Genomic DNA, 19,685 nt, shown 5'->3' on the forward strand with positions numbered 1-19,685 from the left:
GGGAGCTGTACAACAAAACCCTAAAATGTTGGTATTGGCTTCAGTAGGGAGTTGAGAAAACTGTTAGCAGAGGCTGGAATAATGAGGAGGAAACTGATTTATTATAAAGCTTTTATGAAACATTTGATAGAACAGATGCCTGTGGTACCTTGGAAAACAGAACATACATCTATTGAACTTTTGGCTTTGGGCAAGGTTTACCTCCAGGCAGAATGTAGAAAGCGCCCCCTGGTGGCTTTTAGCTGCATGGGTTGAAGTACTATGTACGAGAACATTAGTGCTAGGCTTTTAAAAAAAAAGGTTAGGTTGCAAGCAGAAGTTAAAGGTAATATAGAGTGCCAGAACTACTAAACTGGAAAACATAACTTGTTGTCTTATCTCCAGCCACCCCAGTTAGAAAAGCCTCAAAGTGAGATCAAACATCAAATCTAGATTGTGATTATCAGGTATTTTGATAAGACTTCTGAGTTAAGGTTGTGCTGAGATCTTCTAAAGTGGACAATAGCCTAAGGGTGTGGTTCCACCAAAGTCTGATCCAAAAGTAGAAGCAGGAGAGTCCAGAGCAGCATAAGTTGTTACCAGTTATAGGGGTGTGACTTCTGGGTATGTAAAGGCTCATAACCAGACAGCCAGCTCCAAAGTTTTAAAGAGAGCAGCACTAGCAAAAACACCAACTGCTTGGACTAAAGATGGTCAGACTATAAAAAGGCCTCTGGCCCTTGACTTTCTTTGGGTAAGAAGCAGCCTGAGAAAGTTACTCAGCTGCTAACAAGGATCATTTCTTCAGAAAGAATAAAGGAGGGTAAGGGGGAAAGGAGGACATCTCAGATAGTGTGACCAAAGCCTGGGGAACGACGAGTCAGCGAGCAGCTCCCAGGAGCAAGGGTCTGGGTCTGGTCAGGGAGCACGTCCCCACTGCCAGAATGGCAGGCCCAGTGGGACGTCAGAGTTGTTATGAACTAGTGGCTCTATGCTTCCCATGCTACCCCGTTTCCCATGGGACTCTTTACTGTGGTTATCCTGTTGCTTTTTTATTATTTTATATTAGATGTGTGTGTGTTGAAGCAGAGGTTTAGGAAACTTGTCTTTTTATTTCATTGGTCTCTGGATCAAGAGGAGCTGCTTCTGGACCTGATATATTATCACAAAATCCTGGACTTGAAGCCTGATACTGCAACTGTATGAGACCTCTGGAGGTCTTGGTAATGAGTGTGTTTTGCATGTGGAAGGAATGTGATTATGACCAGAGGGTGGACAGTCATAGGTCAGTTGTATTAATGGTCTCATTTCTTCACCTCTTGTATTTATACTCATTTACCTTGTGACTTTACAGTTTCACTAAACAGGCAGATTCTATTTCTTTGCTTATGGATTATGAGCTTGGCCGAGTGACTTGCTTTGCCAATGGGATATTAGACTTAAAAAAGCACTTAAAAGTATTTCTGCTTCCTTCTTTGCTCCTTCAACTTCATCATGAGAACACCCCCAGGCTAGGCTGCAGGAGGATGAGACTCAGGAAGCCAAGATGTCACTCCAGTTTTTCCAGCCCAGGCTGTCCTTTCTTGGGTGACCCACAGCCAATTGCCAGGCATGTGAGTGAGCACAGCTAACCTACAGACTTGGGACGAATAAAGTTAATTGTATGCCCCTGAGGTTTTGTAATTGTCTATTATACATCATTATTGTGGCACCTGATAGTCATATAATAATTTACAATAATATACATGATAAATCATCTTAATCTTATGAAAAAAATAAAGTATGTGAAGAAAGTGTTAGTGAAAAAAGGTGGTAGTGAAAAACAACTTAATTTGTTCAACCAGTTAAATTCCCAACCTTTAAATGGAGGATAAAATGTAAAACAATTTATTAAAATAATTATTACAGACTGCCATTTTGGTACTTAAAGGATTTTTGAGATTTGCCAAAGCTATGAATACTAAATCGAAGTTCATACTGCAACTCATTTTACTGAAAAAACTTTTCCCAGATATGATGTCCAAGGAAGTAGTATCATCACGTGTGCCACTTGAACCTGTGCTCCGCAGTGTGGAAGGTGCACCTGCAGGTATACTCTGGACGCTGACAATACTGAAATTATTTTTCCTTGTACACTAATGTCAAACTTTAAAATGTAGACTTAAGAAAATTTTAAAAGTATGATATTTTTTGATAACATTTCAGATTTATCCCCATATTCCAGCTCATTCTATGATGGTGATAATAGGAGCTGCCCTTGATTTGGCCAAATACTGATTTTAATACTCACCTATTTGGCCAAAATGTGTATTTAATTCAATGTACTTCTGTTTTTACATACCTTAAAATTGTAAATTTGTTCTAATGTTGTTGGATGATACCTCAAGACGTGAAAGACATTTAGGATGAAGCTCATTTTTGTTGATAGTGGGTGTAATTTTATATTTCAAATAGCCTTGACAATTTTTTTTTCTAGCTTCTTATGAGATCTAACCACATATATTGTTTACTTTGTAACGTTGCAGATCTCACATTAGGAGTAAAATGTCAGCTCTGCTATATTCTTGTTTGTTTTTGCTTTCATTATTTGCATGTTCAACCCTTGGTTTATTTATAGAAATCTTTTAAACTCACTTCTCCATTTTCTGAGGACTTTTTTCCATTAAAACTGTATCAATTTCAGTTGAAGGTTCTGAAGATTTTTTCCCTAAGTTTTATTGTTTTAGGTTTTACATTTAAGCCCGCATTCTGTGTTGTTAGTTTTGTATAAAGTGCAAGGTTAGGCCTTTGCATGTCAGTTACTCCAACAGCATTTGCTGCAAGGCTGTCCTTCCTCCACTGAATTGCTTTTGTACTTTTGCCAACCATCAAATGTGATTAAATATACTTGAGAATGGTATATGACATTCTTCACCCTTTTTTACCCATTCTGATGTTCTTCTTTCCTCTCTGAAGGACTCTGGATCCCACTGAACCCTTCCATCGCAGCAGGTAGCTTCCTGGTTGAGGTGTAGTGAGAGGGCTGGTGGGTGCATAAGTTCAGCTTCCCACTGGGCCCTGCCCTTCACCAACCTGGCAAAAGTAGAACAAGACTGACACTAACTACAGACTGGGGAGTGGTTTAGCTTCCCTTCCTGGCAAAAATGGGCCCTAAATTGCATAGGCTTGTTGCCTCCAAGTGCAAATATAATCCCAACTTCCCACGGGGCCCCCAATGACACCGGGGGAAGGGAAGGGGAAGTGGAGTGCTGACTGGCCCCACGACCCACACCTTGCTTCACCCCACTGATGCCGGCTAGGAGCGGAGGCCCAGGTTCCCAATGAGCCCTCCTGACACGAGAGGGGGTTATTAGTTTCCTACAGCTACTATAACAAATTACCACAAATTTGGTGGCTTAAAAGAACACAAATTCTTTCTCACAGTTCTGGTAGCAAGAGGGCTGAAATCAAAGTGTCGACAGGGCCACACTCCCTCTGAAGGCTCTAGGGGAGAAACCTGCCTCGACTCTTCAGCTTCTGGTGGCTCTAGGTGTTCTTTGGCTTGTGCTTGCAAAACCTGTCTCTGCTTCTGTCTTCACATGGCCTCCTCTTCTCCACATGTCTCTTTTGAGGATTTAGAGCCCACCCAGATAATCTAGGATGATCTCATCCTAAGATCCTTAATTACATCTGCCAAGATCCTTTTTCCAAATAAGGTCACATTCAAGGTTCCAGGGAGTTGACAAGGACATACCCTTTGGGGGCCACCATTCAACACACTACAGAGGGGAAACATTGATGCCGGGTGGGGAGCATCCTGGGGGCCTTTGTGATACCAGGTATCAGGGCAGCTGAATGGTGACTAGCTCTTCTTTGCACTAGCTGGTTACGTCCCGTTGCTGCCGGGGTGGGGATGGGGGTAGGCGGCGGAAGCTCATTTTGTCACTGGACCTCACTAACACTACCCTGACAGGGATATCAAAGCACTGCTACCTGCCTCTGCCAGCTGGAAAATGGAAGATGAGTTCCCTGCTCAACCTTGTCAGTATCAAAGGGTGGAGCTGTCAAAGCACCACTGCCTGCTTCTGCAGGACAGCAATGAGGTGGGTGAAAGATGTCTCTCTGCTTTGCCCAGGGACACCATATGGTGGGGTAGTTACAGTCTTTAGGTTGATGTTTGGCTGGTGTTCTGTTTTAGGTCACACTTTTGTTTGTAGACATTTGTATGGTGAGGAGCAGCAGAGGAGCAGACTTATTCTTAAAGCCTCCCCCCTCTCTTTCTTTTCTGTACCTGCCTGTCAGCAGTGCCAGGAGGGAGATGTCTGCAGTGCCCACTCTGGGGTATATGGATGGCGATAAGGACACCCAGAGAACTCACTGCTATGTCATTCCTCAAGTCCCCAGGCCCTTGGCCAGTCTGCCTTCTTTCCACCTACGCTTGTCTGCTGCGTATGTGCAGGGTCTTCTCGCTTTATGATGGGGACTTGGGAGGAATGGGCTACTGCATTCTGGCCAGACCAGAAACTGATGCATGACTCATTCAATTTTAGATTCTAGTTATCAGTTGTCAAGCATTCTAGTGGAATTCTTTTCAATTTTTATGTTCATTTCCTTGCAGTTAACAATTTAAGCAGGAAGTGAAGGAAAAACAATTTAAAATATATTTTAATCTTTAATTAATGCTGACCTCTGACTATATGTGCTTTCTTTTTGATGCTTTTTGCAGAGCATTTTCCAGGGAAAAAAGCAAAAGATAAAAGTGCATTAAGAACACTTGTTATTTAACATTATTCTTATGTGAGATTAAAAACAATATTTAATGCTGTTCTCTTGTACAACTATGAGCTCTTATTTTCACAAAGTTCCTTCAGTAATTTGTTCAAGAATACTGTCTAGAATAGTGTAACAGTATTTATGTATATTGACTTAGAAGTAAATGGCAGGAACTGCCACACATGATTTTAAATGACCTCACTTCTTGAGGAATGATGAATGCCCATTATGATGACATCCACATCTTGATGGAATTTTGTGTGTCTTTATTCCATCTTTTGCATTGAGGATGAAGCTTACTAAATGGGAAGGCATGGTTGCTTCAATTATTGATGGGGCCAATCTTCCTCTCATTTCTGTCTGGACAAACATCACTAGTTTGGAATGTGCTGGGTTCCTGTAAACAAAGGAAGAGTTAAAAAAATAGAATTTTTAGGTTTATTTATTACATTTACAAATTTACAAGGAGCAGGAGTTTCCTTATCCATCACTGATTGCCCCCATTGTGCTTATGGCCAGTTAGTTACTGAGGGAAGGAAGGGAAACAAAAGACTGCATGCTCATAAATTTTTACATAAAAATATTAAGTAGTCAGACCATATCTTAAAGTCTTCATTTTAGTTATCTTTTCCTTTTTGTCATTTTATTGCCTTTTTAAAGTTACAAAAGTAATGTATGCATATAAAAACTTAAACAGAACATTTTCATAATTATTTCACCTCAATCTATTACCTAGAGATAATCACTTATTTATAGTTTTGACTGTATCTTTTCAGATTATTGTCTATGGATATACAAAGATAGCACATGTATGTACATACATGTATATGTACCCTACTTACACACATGTACATTTTTGTTTTTATAAAAATGAGATATATTTATTTTTTTGGAACTAGTTTTTTTTCCTCTTAGTATGATATCTTGTGCATTTTTCTGTGTAAATCTGTATAAATCAGCTTAATTGCTTTTCATGACTGCATATGATTATTTCATACTCTATTTATCCAGTTCTTTGTTGACTGTTATGAGGTTGTTTCTCATTTTTTGCCACTATAAAGAAATCTGCAATAAAGCATCTTTGTAATGTATCCATTTTCACTTCTATAAATGTTCACACTGAATTGCCAGGACAAAGTTGTCTGTGCATTTAACATTTTGAAATGTTATTTCCAAACTGTCTTCCAAGAAGACTGTAGTGTTTTATATTCTAACCCAGTAACCTTCAAAATAGAGTAGACGAAGACTTGCCAAGGTGTATGAGATGCTGAGTAACATTTAAGAGAATAAATATTCAAACCTCTAACTTCCATGTACCTTTTCCTTAAACTGATCTGAGAATACATCTCTAATGGAGATGCCAGCTTTTCCTTTCCCACCAGCCTGTTCACAACACCCTTCTATTGCTTTACAGAACAAAGGGATACCTGTTACCCCCTTGACTAACACTGAATGGTACCAAGGTGCTTTACTCTGGCATATAAAAATCTTTGAGATGCCAAAGGGAAAAATTAATCTATTGGAAGTGAGTTGAGAAAGAGAAAGACTGATGACTGGGTAATAAAACCTCACAAAATCATGTTGTCAATTCTTTGCTTTCAGTCAAATTTAAGGATCTAATTGAGCTGTCAGCTAATAGGTCATTAAAAACACTTTTTGATTATAGGTCACTATATAATTCAGAAGAATTTCAAGGGATTGAATGACAGTGCTAGAGTTATACTCTCCATTTTAACACACTTATTTATGTGACCAAAGTTTCTTATGCTTATGTTTATAAAAATACAAAATAGAAGTAGATTTAATAATAAACGCTGTTTCATTCTATTAGATGGAGTATCTAGATCAGAACTTTTTCCCATGAGTGTAACTGATAGAAGCATGGAGTCTGGAACCAGTCTGCATGGTTTGAAGCTAAGCTTTGCCATTATCTATGTGTAACCTTGAGAAAGCTACTTAATCTCTCTGGGTTTCCATTTCCTTTTCTGCAAGATGGGAATAGTAATATAACCTACTTCATGAGGTTATTGTGAGGATTAAATAAGTCAATATACGTAAATTTTAACAGTGTCACATAGAAGTAAGATATATTTATTTTTCTGGAACTAGTTTTATTTTCCTCTTCGTATGATATCTTGTGCTATTAATATATGCTTCCAATAACAATTTGTTTTATATTTAACAATTATGGGTGGGGAGGGTATAGCTGAAGTGGTAGAGTGCATGCTTAGCATACACAAAGTCCTGAGTTCAATCCCCAGTACCTCCTCTAAAGAAAAAGGTAAACCTAACAATTATGTACCCTATTTTGTAATATATTTTTTATTTTGATCAATGTGTAATAGTAACAACTTAACCCAGTACACACTATTTATTTTAACATTTAATACTTAGGGTCACAGGAAATAAAACAAATTTCAAAAATTAAGTATTTATTTTTGCAGAGGTATGGTAAAATAACTAATAAAAGAACCCAAAGCATAAAATATATTCTATTAGGATAAAATTATTATATTAAGGGAAAAAGAGTAAAAATACGAGGAGAAAAGGAGATGACATACAATCTGACTGTTAAAAGTGATACATATTGAAGCTGACAATGTAATGGCGGGTTTCAAGTTGTGATGATATTTAGACTCCACTGGATGCTCTTACAAGGGTGATATAACAATTTTTTGGAGTGTCAATGTTTAGAGTATGCTGGAAATTGCACCCTCTTAATATAATCCTATGAAAAATTTTAATATCAACTTAGATATGTGCAAGGTGGCATACAGTTTTACAAAATTCTCTTAGCAGGGGTATGAGGCTGACTGCTTCAGCAAATCACGTGTCTATTTTCTTACATCGCTCTCTAGCGGAGGTTAGAGTATTTTCAGTGTCTCAAATGGCTGGATGCACTAGCAGTTTGTATGGTCTTAAATCTCTATTTGAGTTTACTAGGGCTTTATACACTTAAGAAAGGCTTTCCAAGATTTACTGGAGAATACCTGTACTACAGATAACATGTTTTGACTTGTTTATAAATGTTGGTTGCCTAAAATGTTGCACTGCAAGGAAAGAGAAGGTACAAAAGTCACTTTTTTGTCAGTACCTTTCTCCAGCAGGATGCTAGGCAGAGTTCCCACCCTAGGTGGGATATCTAAATTAGAGCTTTTGTCTTATGTTTTCTTGCAGTGGAAAGAGAATGTTGACAAGGTGCACGAAGGGGACTTGCCGGTGAAACACACTTCAGGGTGTGTGGCTTCCCAACTAGAGTCCTTGCCATCAGCTGATTTACCTAGCTGACTTGGAGCAATAATTCTTTCCTTGTTTTGTTCTTTCCAGCTGTGGAGAATAAAGTCTTGGCCATGGATTCAAAAGTGATAGATGGTCACAAAGGCCATATCGTCATCATCATTATTACCATATTTGCATTGTCCATTAATGCAAATATCTGTGAATTCCTTTTAGTTCTCTAATTTAGAAGAGAAAATATTAAGGAACACAGGTCTAAATGTAATTTTATTTTTACTTCCTTCACATAAATATTTTCCTCATATCAAGAGGTTTTTATCTGACCAATATAAAGTTTACATCTGTTTTTATGTGCCAGTATCTTTTACTTAATAGAAAATCATTTAACAGAAGTTAAAATTTGAGGAAATTTGTGGAATATTAGTTGAATTAATGTACATGCATTTACAGAATATGTGTGTTATATGTTACTGTTTCATCCCTAGGCAGGCCACCTATAGGCAGTGACTCATCTTTAATTTCTCCAGCTCTCCCCTTATCTGAATTTACCTACTGGATGGCTCTTTCTGTAGTTATCTGTTCTCAGCAGGTAGTCCACTGGTAAGAATTTATTCTAAGGAAAGAATTTATTACATTTTTGATAAATGTAAGCATACTGTAATTCTAGAGAAATTTATTTTTAGTTTGCAAAAATTCCTTAATAATTCACAGAAGTGATTCTAATGGGGGAATATAAAAACATTAAGGTTAACGTTTAGGGGTGATGTTTGTGTATATAATGTGACTAGTGCCAGAAACCTCAAATCACACTTTATAAGGAATTAGCCATTCTGATTATACTTAAGACAAATATACTGAAAAGTTATTTTTAAAATTGTATTTAGGGGCAATTTTTTTCCCCAACAGAATATACCGGAACGTATTTCTGATGAGTTAGGAATCCTTTAGTTAACAAATCACAAATTGAACTAAAAAACTGTTTTAAAAAAGGAAATGACACTTACTCTTGCAGAGGTGAACACACACAGCCACAAGCATGGTTGTAACCACGGATGTAATTTGAAGATGGAGGATATGTGGGGAAATCCACGCTAGCAGCTATGTGATTTAAAAAAAATAAACTGAAATCAAATCTGTTTCACAAAGATGAAAAATTCCATTTCTAGTAGCATATTTTTAAAAATGTATGACATAGCATTTAATTTTATCAGCACTGACATCAGTTTTATACATATATGTATGTTTGCACATATGAATGTGTACACAGGCCAAAAATGAAAAAGTACCAGTATGAGCACTATTGTCCCCTCAAACTTTTTCATGCCAGTGTTCCTAAAGGTGCCGTTAACCTTTTACATACAGGAAAAACTGTTAAAGTATCATTTAATTACTTTTTGAGATTTGAAGCAAAAGCAGAAATATGAAGAAAAAAGCCTATTCTATTAGGATAGTGGGCTTATAGTCATTTTGTTCATTATTTTTAAAATAAAATATCTGATGTGGTTATTTGGTCTATCAATAAAGGTAGTTTAAATGCCCTTTTCTGCCAATTCCCTGTAGCTAACTTGAACATATAATTAAAAACCAGTAGATTTTGTTTTAGGAACTGTGCAGCGTAACTGCAAATTGCATGTGAATGTAGAAGGGAGGTGATTTGATTATGATTAAGTTTATGATAATTATATATACTCTTCCTAAAAATATTTTAAAAATCATGTCTATTTTGTGCAGCTGAATCCCGCCCTTGTTAGAGAATTTTCCTATATAATTTTAACATACGCAATCAATTCTGTGGGAAATACAATGTTAAGTGGTACCTTAGGACCAGCTTAGGAGACAAATGTGGTTGAATGAATTTTCCATTTTCATCACCTATTTCATTAGCTTACCAGAGCCTCTTATGTTGGCAAAACGATACTGCCAGAAGTGATATTAACATATTTTTCTCTGTTTAAAATATGGAGATTATATTTGTCTTTCTTCTAATTTTTTATATTCTACAAAGAAGTATGGGTCTTTTGTGAGGCATATAGTGTGGTAGTAGCACAGATTTTGGAAAATCAGAAAGACTTGAGATGCTTATTAACTATGTTAACTTGATTTCTGTGAGCTTGTTTCCTCATGGATGAGATAATGCATGCAAAATATTTAGCTGTAAGCAAGGTACATAGTAAACTAAACAACAACAGAAACATTAAGAAGAAAACTAACAGTATTCATCAAAAAACTCAAAGAAAATTGCTTAAAGCAAATTCAGTAGTGATCACTGAATGATTACAAATATTTACTGTTTTAAATTCCATATTTCTTTTTTACCTTCCCTCTGACCACTAAAAATAAGATAGAAATGGACTGCTTTCATAACATAGAAAATAACAGATCTATGATTCAAATGGACAGTATTTTGTGTTGTAGGCAGTAAACAAATTTTTACATGCCCTCATTTAAAAATGAGACAACTAAATGACAACTGTATGAAACTACATAAGACAACTACGTGAAAGTGATGAACTCCAGCCCCCAGGGGTATGGGGTTTGAGTGCGTGCTTATCAGCAGAGCTATGACTCAGTCCGGACTCTGAAATGTAAAGTCCTACAGACACAGCAGAGTAACGGCAGCTCGCTGAAAAATAATAATTAACAACACTTAACTGTCCCTCTCCCCAGGTAGTCTTCAGATAGGAAGAGTGAGACAGAGAAAACAGGGCTCTAGGCCACTGTCCTACCAAAGTCCCTTCACCATGAATTATCTTGAACTGTCTGAGTGCAAAGATTTGTGTAGTGTGAACTGTTTTAAGTGAATAATGCCAGTTAGGAAGTGGTTACACATTTGCATTTTACAGAATGACACATTTTTTTTGGGGGGAGGGCAGGTGGGTACGGATATATCAAGACCTCTAGTTTTTAAAAGAAATATAAGCACATTTATGTAAAGAATCATCAAGTGAAATTTTCTTCAGGTGTTTTATCAGTTACTAGACAGACCCATTCTATGTAATTCAACTATAAATTGTATATCCAAAGATCCATTTTGTTTCCTAGTAGTTTTAAAATGTATGCTGTGCTGTTTTAGCCTGCAAGTGTCTGTCTATACTCACTGCTGCAGGGAATATGCTGTAAAAAGGCTAGTAGGTGCCACAATCATTGACTATGATGTAAATGGCACTTCCAGAATTGGGTAAACTTCAGGCTTATCTACATTATACATGTGTTTATTGGTCTCCCTAAATAAATACAAAAATAAGGAATTAATTGAAAATATTGTTTCCTCCAAACTGTGAGTTGAGAGAAAAAAAGTTATTAAGGACTCATAGTAGTTCCAAAGAGTAGGCAAAAATGCTTCAACTTACAGCTGATAATATCCATATTCCCTTCGCAGCACTTCAGATGCACTAAGTCGATAAAGTCTCGGGGGGAAATTGAGCCCATGGCAAAACTTTGTGTAATAGTATGACATATGAATGTTTCCTGAAACAAATTAAATCATGAAGATTGCAACAATTATTTAACATCTATTCTTTGTACTGTTCCTCAGAGAATTTCACGGCATAATGTTGGCAAAGGCAAAAATAAACGAGTGGGACTACTAAAACTTTAGCTTCTGCACAGCAAAATGAAAAGGCAGCTAACAGAATGGGAGATAATACTTGGAAATCATATATCTAATAAGGGATTAATAAAGTGCAAAAAATTCAGAAAGGAATCTTGATACTACCTACTCTTCAAATTTTTAGAAGAAGAAATTGAAACCTAAACATTAAATTACATGTAGAACTAGAGATACGTACAAGAAATAGAACGCAGGTTTCGAGATTCCCAGTACAATGTGTATCTACTACTCCATACTGGCTGGATAATATATTCTGAAACATGTTGATTTAGCAGCCTGTGGCATAAAGCCTAAAATTAAAGACCAATACATGTGCTGCTTTGACATCTGGTAAAATTGGGAGGGTCCTGAATGGCCTAACTGCAAGTTCCTCTCCCCACTCCGTTCCCATAGATAAGAACCCTTGGCCAAACCACTGTCCTTTTCCGCAGGATCGGACACAGTTCTTACCTATTCCTGGATAGTGGCTTTCAGTCTCCTACTACCCTGCAGAATTATTCCAACAACCAATCAGATCCCCCTGCAGGAACCAGGGGTCACCTACACCTCTTGATACTACAAAAGTCTGCCGTGCGCAGGCCCTGGTCATTCACTCCGTTCCTGGGTGCAACTCCCACGTCACATGCGTGGCACAGTGTGCCCGTGTGAATTTAGCTAAGCGACTCCATTTTATTTGGCCAAGCAGCAGTGTGGGGTGGAAACTGACACTGGCCCTCTCATGCAGGCACATGCCCTCGATAACAGCTGGCAGGGTCACAAGCAAATGCAAGTTCCTGATACAACTTCCCCAATAGCTCTTGTGATCAACAGTCTCCCCCACTTCCCAGGATCTTCCCCTGTGAGTCCTTTAGATAAGAACCCCCGTGGAGCTTACCAAAACCCTGCTCTTTTTGGTTCAAATTGATCAATCCCGACTTAGCCCAGGACTTAACTCCTAAGCACTCCACCCACAGACCCTAATAAAGGCATGTGCTGCAGGTCCTTTCTCTCAGTCTGCACCCTACCTTGACCTCCCAACGTGGGGCCCTTGAAGCATGCTGTATACTTCCTCCAGGGCCATCATAAACTTCTCTATTTCAGTTTCTCTTGTGGTCTTTTGTTGAACCTGGCTCACCGCTAGCACCCTGTGCTCCACTAACAAATGTTAATTTAACAAAGTCCTAACAGTCCTTTCCTGGGCTGTGATTAATGATTTATAAACTGCTGTTGATCTCATTTGTCTAGTGCTGGTGTTTCATGTTTGACCACTCCCAAAACCCTACAGCAGGAATCCCTCCCTCACCAACGGGGTGAGTGAGTCAATTAAAATGCACCCCTGGAAATGAATGCTACAAACGTTCAAAGGAAGGTAAGATAATTCTTCTAGTGATGTAATGTGATTCAGAGATACTGTGGTATACTGGAAAAGGCATCAAATTTGGAATCAGGAGATCAGGTCTAAGTCCTGATTCTACCATGTACTGGCTGTGGTGACCTTGGGTGAATCACAAAATTTCTCTTAATCTGTTTTCAAGTTTTTTGATGCCAAGCCTAGTATTCTTTCCACTATTACAGCTGACTTGCAGCAACAGAAGAAATACCCGAATTGCTAATGAAACTGTATCATTAGTATCATACAATCATGAATGAAACAGTCCAATGTTTGGATTTTCATTTGTGACGGACCATGTTCAAATCCCAAGAGGGTCATGGACATGGATTCTTTGTGGGTAGGGCACTTCAGGGCCTCTCTACAAGATAACACTGCTTTATCTTCCTGGGCTTTTCTACAACCTCTCCCCATCCCAAATTTTAAAATCAGTTTAATAAAAGGAGGTAAAGTTAACCTATAGAGTTATAAATAAATGATAAGGTGACAGCAGATATATAGGACATTTGTTTGTTTTTATGAGTGAAATGCAGCTTGGAGACTTGAAGAACCAACGACTTGGTGATCTGGAGTTTTACAAATGCAGTTGTTTGTAAAAATCATAAAGGTCTGCATTACTCCAACATTCACATTTACCACTGCTTTCTTATAAAATTATTAGCCAAAGAAGGACTCAATTTTTAAAAGCAGCTTACTGAGGTATAATTTACACACGATGAAGTCTAGCAGTCTTAATAAATGACAGACCTGTGCTGCACCGAAGTTCAGAATTCCTCACCCCGCTTCTTCTGTCTTCTTCCCATTTCTCCCTCTTTTTACCATGTATCAATCTTTCTCATTTCATTCATTTTTCCTGCTCTGGAGCTTTCACTCTACCCTCACCTCATACTGATCTTCTCTTCTCTCCCTTTCTGAGCCCTGTTTACCTCTTGCATTCCATTTTCTTTTCTCTCACCTCTGACTTTAACTTTCTACCCCATTACCTACATTTTTCTTTTCTCTTTGTTTTTATTCTCCCTCATCATCTCTGAGATAATGTGTTTGAAAGTGTTTCTATAACCACAACCGTCTTTATAATGTTATTTCGTATTTACTCTTTAAAAAAGTTTCATGCCATTTGTTCTTAAGCCCTTACGGTATGTGTCTGCAATGTTCCTGCTATCTAATGCATTATGACTAAGATAAATGTACTGACTTTCCATCAACAAGGCATACTTAATCTTTTTTTCCCACCTAATGGAGGAGGTAAATCCATGAGTTCAGTCCTCTCATAACCAAAGGCACACATCTACAAGAGAGCTGACCAGACTGAGAACGTGATATGCATTTAAAACAGAATAAAGCTAATTGGAATTGAACTCTTAACTAATGAGGAAGAGAGTTTTAAGCTTTTCATAAAGATTTTGACTCGATTTGAACCTATAAAATACAATGTCCATATATATGTGTGTATAGGTTTAATAAACTCAAATCACCAAGATATAAAACCAAAAGTGTATTAATACAGTAAAAGTCCAATATTAAACAACAAATTACCGAATCAATCTTTTGTACCATGTTGTACACTTTCAATGATTTGTCCCATGTAACTCTGTTTTCAGGTCTGTAGAGGAAATCAGATAGTCGAGATGTTGATTCTGGAATTACTCCTTCAACACGGTATCTATAGTTAACAAAATAAAGAAAATTCAAAATTTAGTAAGTTAGGTCTAAGTTGAAAATACAATGTATCATAGTATAAAGCAGACTAATGTAACAAATGATGTAGAGAAAACTTGAAGGTAATACCTGCAATTTAAGACACTAATATTCAATTGAAAGTAGCCAGGTTAATGTAAATATGCACTGTAATAATATAAATCTCAAAATTCTTTTTTTTAATAAATTTTGTTATGTTTCTACAGCTGTCTTTTTAAAGGGGCTACTTTTACTCAGAATTTTTCTAAACTGTTTCTCATAAACACTTACCTTCTGTATTTATCACAAACCAACAGTAATTGATGAGAAGTTTATGTGGTTAAGCAGTATCTTGTGGCCTTAATTTTTTTTAAAGTGAAGTACAGTCGGTTTACAATGTTGTGTTAATTTCTTGTGTACAGCATAGTGACTCAGTTATACATACACATATTCCTTTTCATATGCTTTTTCATTATAGACTGTTGCAAGGTATTGAATACAGTTCCCTGTGCTATACAGAAGGACTTTGTTGTTTATTTATGTATAGCAGTTAGTACTGAAAATCTCGTGGCTTTAACTTCCAAGCTTTCTTTGATGCATAGGTTGCTGTCTACACTTGTTTGATCTCTAAGGCACCAAAAAACAATATCCAAAAGTTTATTCCCCTAGTGTGCTGGGGCTTGACCTTACCCACTCCCTGCTCGATCTATTTTTGAAAGTACCATTATTAGAATCATTAATTATTTAGATAACAAAGGTAGGGATTATCTCCCTGATAATTATTAAAATGAATAGGAGAAAGACTACCAGCTTTGTCCTATAGTAAAAAACTGGATTGAAACACAAGACAGATAATTTTAGTCAGATGAAAAAAAAAAGAGCAAAAAAAGCACTGAAAAGGAGTGGATTCCCCTTACCCAAAAAAGGAATAAAATTTGGTTTTCTCAATAACATATGATGATCTGATGGCATTAATGTGATATCATAAACAATAAATGAAACTCTTAAAAATAAGGTTAAAAATGCCAGCACAATTTCCCTTAGTGTACTTGTATTTGAAACAACAGGATAAGCAAAAATATCCTTAAAAGTAGCTTACAGAGAAAAAAAGGACACAAATGAACTTACCTACAAAACAGCAACAGTCTCACAGACATAGAGAACAAATGGTTACCAGGGGACAAAGAGGGCAGGAAGGAATAAATTGGGAATTCGAAATCTGCACCTCTTGGGGAGGGATGGAAATGTTAGCGATCTTGATTGTGGTGGTGGTCTCACTGGTGTATATATCTGTCAAAATTCATCAAATTGTACATCTGAAATATGTGTAGTTTACTATACAGGAATCATACCACAATAAAGGTGTTTTAAAAAAAGCAGCTTACAGAAAAAGCTGCATATGTTAGCAAGAGCAATATATTGAGGAAATAAACTGTAAGTGGTTCATTTAATGGAAAGGTGAAGTGTTTAAAAGACCACAAAATACTGTTACCAAGAAAATACCAATCTATTTTTATAGTAATTATTTCTTGAAGTATAAATTTCCTATCTTAGTGAATTATTCACTAGAAGTAATTTTTTTTTCTGATTGTCTTCAGGTTTGAAAATTAGATGGTACATACTGCTCTATTTTATTAATATCAGATTTCAGTCAAGTGACTTTATAATTAATTTCTATTTTCTGATCACTATCAAATAATGCTTTATAGTTAAAGAAGCAGCATTGAACTCAAAGCAACTGTACTCACAGATTTCCATGGAATTTTTTAGAAGCCTTGCTGGAAACAGTTATCTTTTTCTCAAAGGGGAATAAAAATCCACATATAAATTAGCTGTCAGATACAGAAAAAATGAATAAAAAACAAAAACAAAAAATAAAACAAAAGTAAAAACTTTTTTTTTTTGGTTTGTAAAATAAAAATATTTTTTAAAATGTCTTTACAATGAATTGTTTCTCATTAAAAAACAAACTCTCGAAACATATTTAACTTTTCTTACTGAAGTCTTAATCACTTTCCAGCCCGATGTATCTTGATAGTAACCTAAAATTTCTTGAGTAGTTTGTTGGGCAAATGCTTGATAGTCCATTTACCTGCAAAGTTTTAAAAACAAATGATTGGTAAGAATGCAATCATACCAAAAAAAGGTAAATGCTGTACTACATTTTAATACTATTTCTATAATGCCTGTCATATAGCAACGAATAATAATTAATTTTTGAATGCATACTTAGATGAAACTCCTCCTTTTTATTCATAGTCTTTCAAATGAGAAAATGTGATATAGTACAAAGTAGGCTTTGGAGTCAAAGAGACCTGGGTCAGTTCCTGTCTCTGCCCCTGACTGATTGTGAAGCATGTTATTTAATATTTCTTTTTTCCCATTTTCTCAAGTTGTAAAACTGGGATAATATCTAACTCTGTATAACTGATATGAGGATTAAATGAAATAAGGCACTTAAATGTCTTTGCCTGGCACATAATAGTTATTCAATAAATCACTAGTATTTCTAACAGCCAAATCATGCTTCCTTTCTCTTGTAAAGCATCATAATCTGTTGATCATGTGTTACTAAGAATTCATCTTTTTAAAGTGAGAGGCAGGGGCATGAAACGATCTGACCCCTGGCTTCCTCTCCAAAGACAACTCCTACCTGTCTCCTTCTCTCCCACTTAGCTCCAAACACATTCACCTCCTGGCTCTTCCTTAAATACAACCAAGTAACTTCCAACCTCAGGGTTTTTGCACTTGCTATTCTCTCTGCTTGTAACATTCTTCCCCAGTATGTTCACATAACTGACTCTTCTTCATTGTTGTCTTTGCTTAAATGTTACCTCTTCAGAGAGGATCAATTCAATTCAAACACATTTACTGAATCCTTGTTAGGTATGAGGTATTGTGGTAGGTGTGGCAAAACAGTTGAGTAAGAAACTGTTTCTGCTTTGAATGAGCTCAGGAGGCTGGAGTCCCAGTGGTCCTTTGGCCAACATCCAGCTTTCAGTTAGGGAAGCTGTATGGTACAGAGCTGGATTTAAAACTTGGCTTTGCCACTCACCACCAGCTTTATCATTTTGGGTGAACAGCTTACCCCTCGAATTTCAATTTTCACTTCTATAGGTTGGGGATAGTAATACCTATGTCATCGTGTCATGATAAGGATTAACTGAGTTAATACACGTAAAAGTGATTGAAAGAGTATCAGGCCCCTTCTCGGTAATCAAAAAGTTAAGTTTCTTTTCTTAAAATGGACACATTTAAATCTACCTTTAAAAAAAACTCTCTCAAGAGCTGCCTCAAAAAAACCTTCCTAAAGTTTAATTATCAGCACATGTCTTCCTTAGCTTTTACCTAAAGGCCTTTAGATTGGATCATAAATCTATTTTCTCTTGTTTAGTTCCCCAGCAAGGCACAGCTAGTTAACACCTATATTTGAAAAGCATTAGTAAGTAAACCATTAAAATTCCTCTTTCCTAGTAGACTCTTGGTTTCTTTACCTTTCCTAGTAGATCTAGTCCAGAATTTCAATAACTATCGGGAGTCTTCTCCAAATCCTCGTGGAGATCTTCATATCTCTCAACCTGAGAAGGAACAAAGTGGAAGTAGAATTATTTTGATCCATGAATTAGTTCTATGTATTTGATAATTTCCTCATTAGTTTCTCATTGTCCTCTAATTACATTTTATGTCGTCATTAGGAAACATCTGCTATATGATTCCTCGACAAAAGAAAAAGAGAAAGGTTGAAAATACTGTTTATGAAAAGAACCTTTAAGAAATCATCTTTAAAAAGAACACACTAAAAAGACACTTAGTTGGAACATGGATTTAAAAAAGTCTAAATTTTTAAGCTCATGCCATTAATAATCCTTGGCTCCAGGTTCCTGACCTGGGCTTCTCCCAGCATACATAACACAGCTCTTTATTTCCTATCAGCAAGATACTTGATTCTGACTGATCAAGAAACTGCAGATTTCTGGAACATACCAGTAGAATTTAAACTTCCTGCAGGGACGTTGTCTTACTCATTTGCAAATCACTAGCACCACTTACTGCCACCAAAAAAATGTAACTTAACTAAATCTTGTAACTTCTGGACTTTCTCATTTGCTAAGAAAAAGAAAAGGGAAGGTTAAGCTTAGTGGGCTAGAGAAGGTGAAGAGAAGAAAAGAGCAAACAGCAAGACTACAGTTATATATTACCTGGTGATGGAACATCGGATGAACTGGAACATATTCAGAAGTTGTAATGGTCAAGGATATCTTCACCCACAGGGTCAGTGGAAAAAAAACATAAACCAATATTGAGATGGCATCTTTTTCTGATACACCACTTGGTTGAAACCGGATTCTTCGCACCTCACATCCTGTCTCAGCTTTGTAGACAGGTTCACACATGTTGTTAAGCGGGTCTTTACATCTATTTGTATGATCTCCCTCTTTCTGGGCTACCTGACGGGGTCCCTAGTCCGTGCTGGGTCACTGCCATGCTTCCCTGGGAATCAAGGTCCCCAAGGAGTTTGTTAAATCCCATCCCTGACCACACTCCCTCCTCCAATCCCGCGTCTGCTTTCAGTGTGAGGGGCCGGCTGGAAGCCCCGGAGGACCGGGCTCAGAGGTGGGACCGGGAAGGCACTGACGAGGGAGGAGGAAAAAAGTGGTCGTGGTAGCTGCTCCCTCGTTCCCCCCCCCCCCCCCCACAGCCGGCGGAAATGCTTCTTATCCTGGATGGGGGTGCTCTGAAAGCCGGGAGGGCGCGCGTGCTGGAAGGACGGCTGTGGGGCCGGCTCTCAGCGACCGAAACGGCAGCCGCCCGCGCGCCCAAGACCCCTTCCCCAGCCCGTCCCCTCACAAAGTCCCGGAAACTTGGCCGAAGGAAGCTCAGCCTGTCTTCTGCGCCGACCGGCCGCGAAGAGCCGTGAACAAAGCGGGGACAGTGGGCAGGGCAGCGACGTGGAGTTAGCCCACGAACTCCCCACCCCAGAATAACCAGGAGGAGACACTACACTTCCAAGCTCGGAGAGCGCCCTAACGGCCCGCCGCGCCTGCGTCCCCTCCGACCCCG

At 37.7% G+C, this 19,685-nt stretch overlaps 1 protein-coding gene across 4 annotated transcripts; it reads right to left on the bottom strand.

Moving 5' to 3' along the window:
- Positions 1 to 4,617: 4,617 nt before the first annotated feature.
- Positions 4,618 to 19,682, bottom strand: STARD6 (StAR related lipid transfer domain containing 6). 4 transcript variants are annotated; one of them, XM_014557651.2, is made up of 9 exons: positions 19,473 to 19,682; positions 18,824 to 18,883; positions 18,119 to 18,202; positions 16,623 to 16,716; positions 16,373 to 16,422; positions 14,484 to 14,610; positions 11,319 to 11,436; positions 8,973 to 9,066; positions 4,618 to 5,128 (listed from the first exon to the last, which is right to left on the bottom strand). In XM_014557651.2, exons 4-9 carry the CDS (start codon positions 16,710 to 16,712, stop codon positions 4,930 to 4,932), a joined length of 678 nt encoding a protein of 225 aa, XP_014413137.1. In that variant the 5' UTR covers positions 16,713 to 16,716; positions 18,119 to 18,202; positions 18,824 to 18,883; positions 19,473 to 19,682; the 3' UTR covers positions 4,618 to 4,929. The 4 variants fall into 4 exon arrangements, with proteins under 4 accessions (XP_014413137.1, XP_032326344.1, XP_014413138.1 ...); XM_032470453.1 differs by having other exon boundaries at positions 16,373 to 16,416; positions 18,824 to 19,682; XM_014557652.2 differs by having other exon boundaries at positions 14,484 to 14,550; positions 18,824 to 19,682.
- Between the last annotated feature and the right edge of the window lie 3 nt (positions 19,683 to 19,685).

The sequence above is a fragment of the Camelus ferus genome, chromosome 30 (assembly GCF_009834535.1).
Source record: "Camelus ferus isolate YT-003-E chromosome 30, BCGSAC_Cfer_1.0, whole genome shotgun sequence".
Lineage (NCBI taxonomy): Eukaryota > Metazoa > Chordata > Mammalia > Artiodactyla > Camelidae > Camelus > Camelus ferus.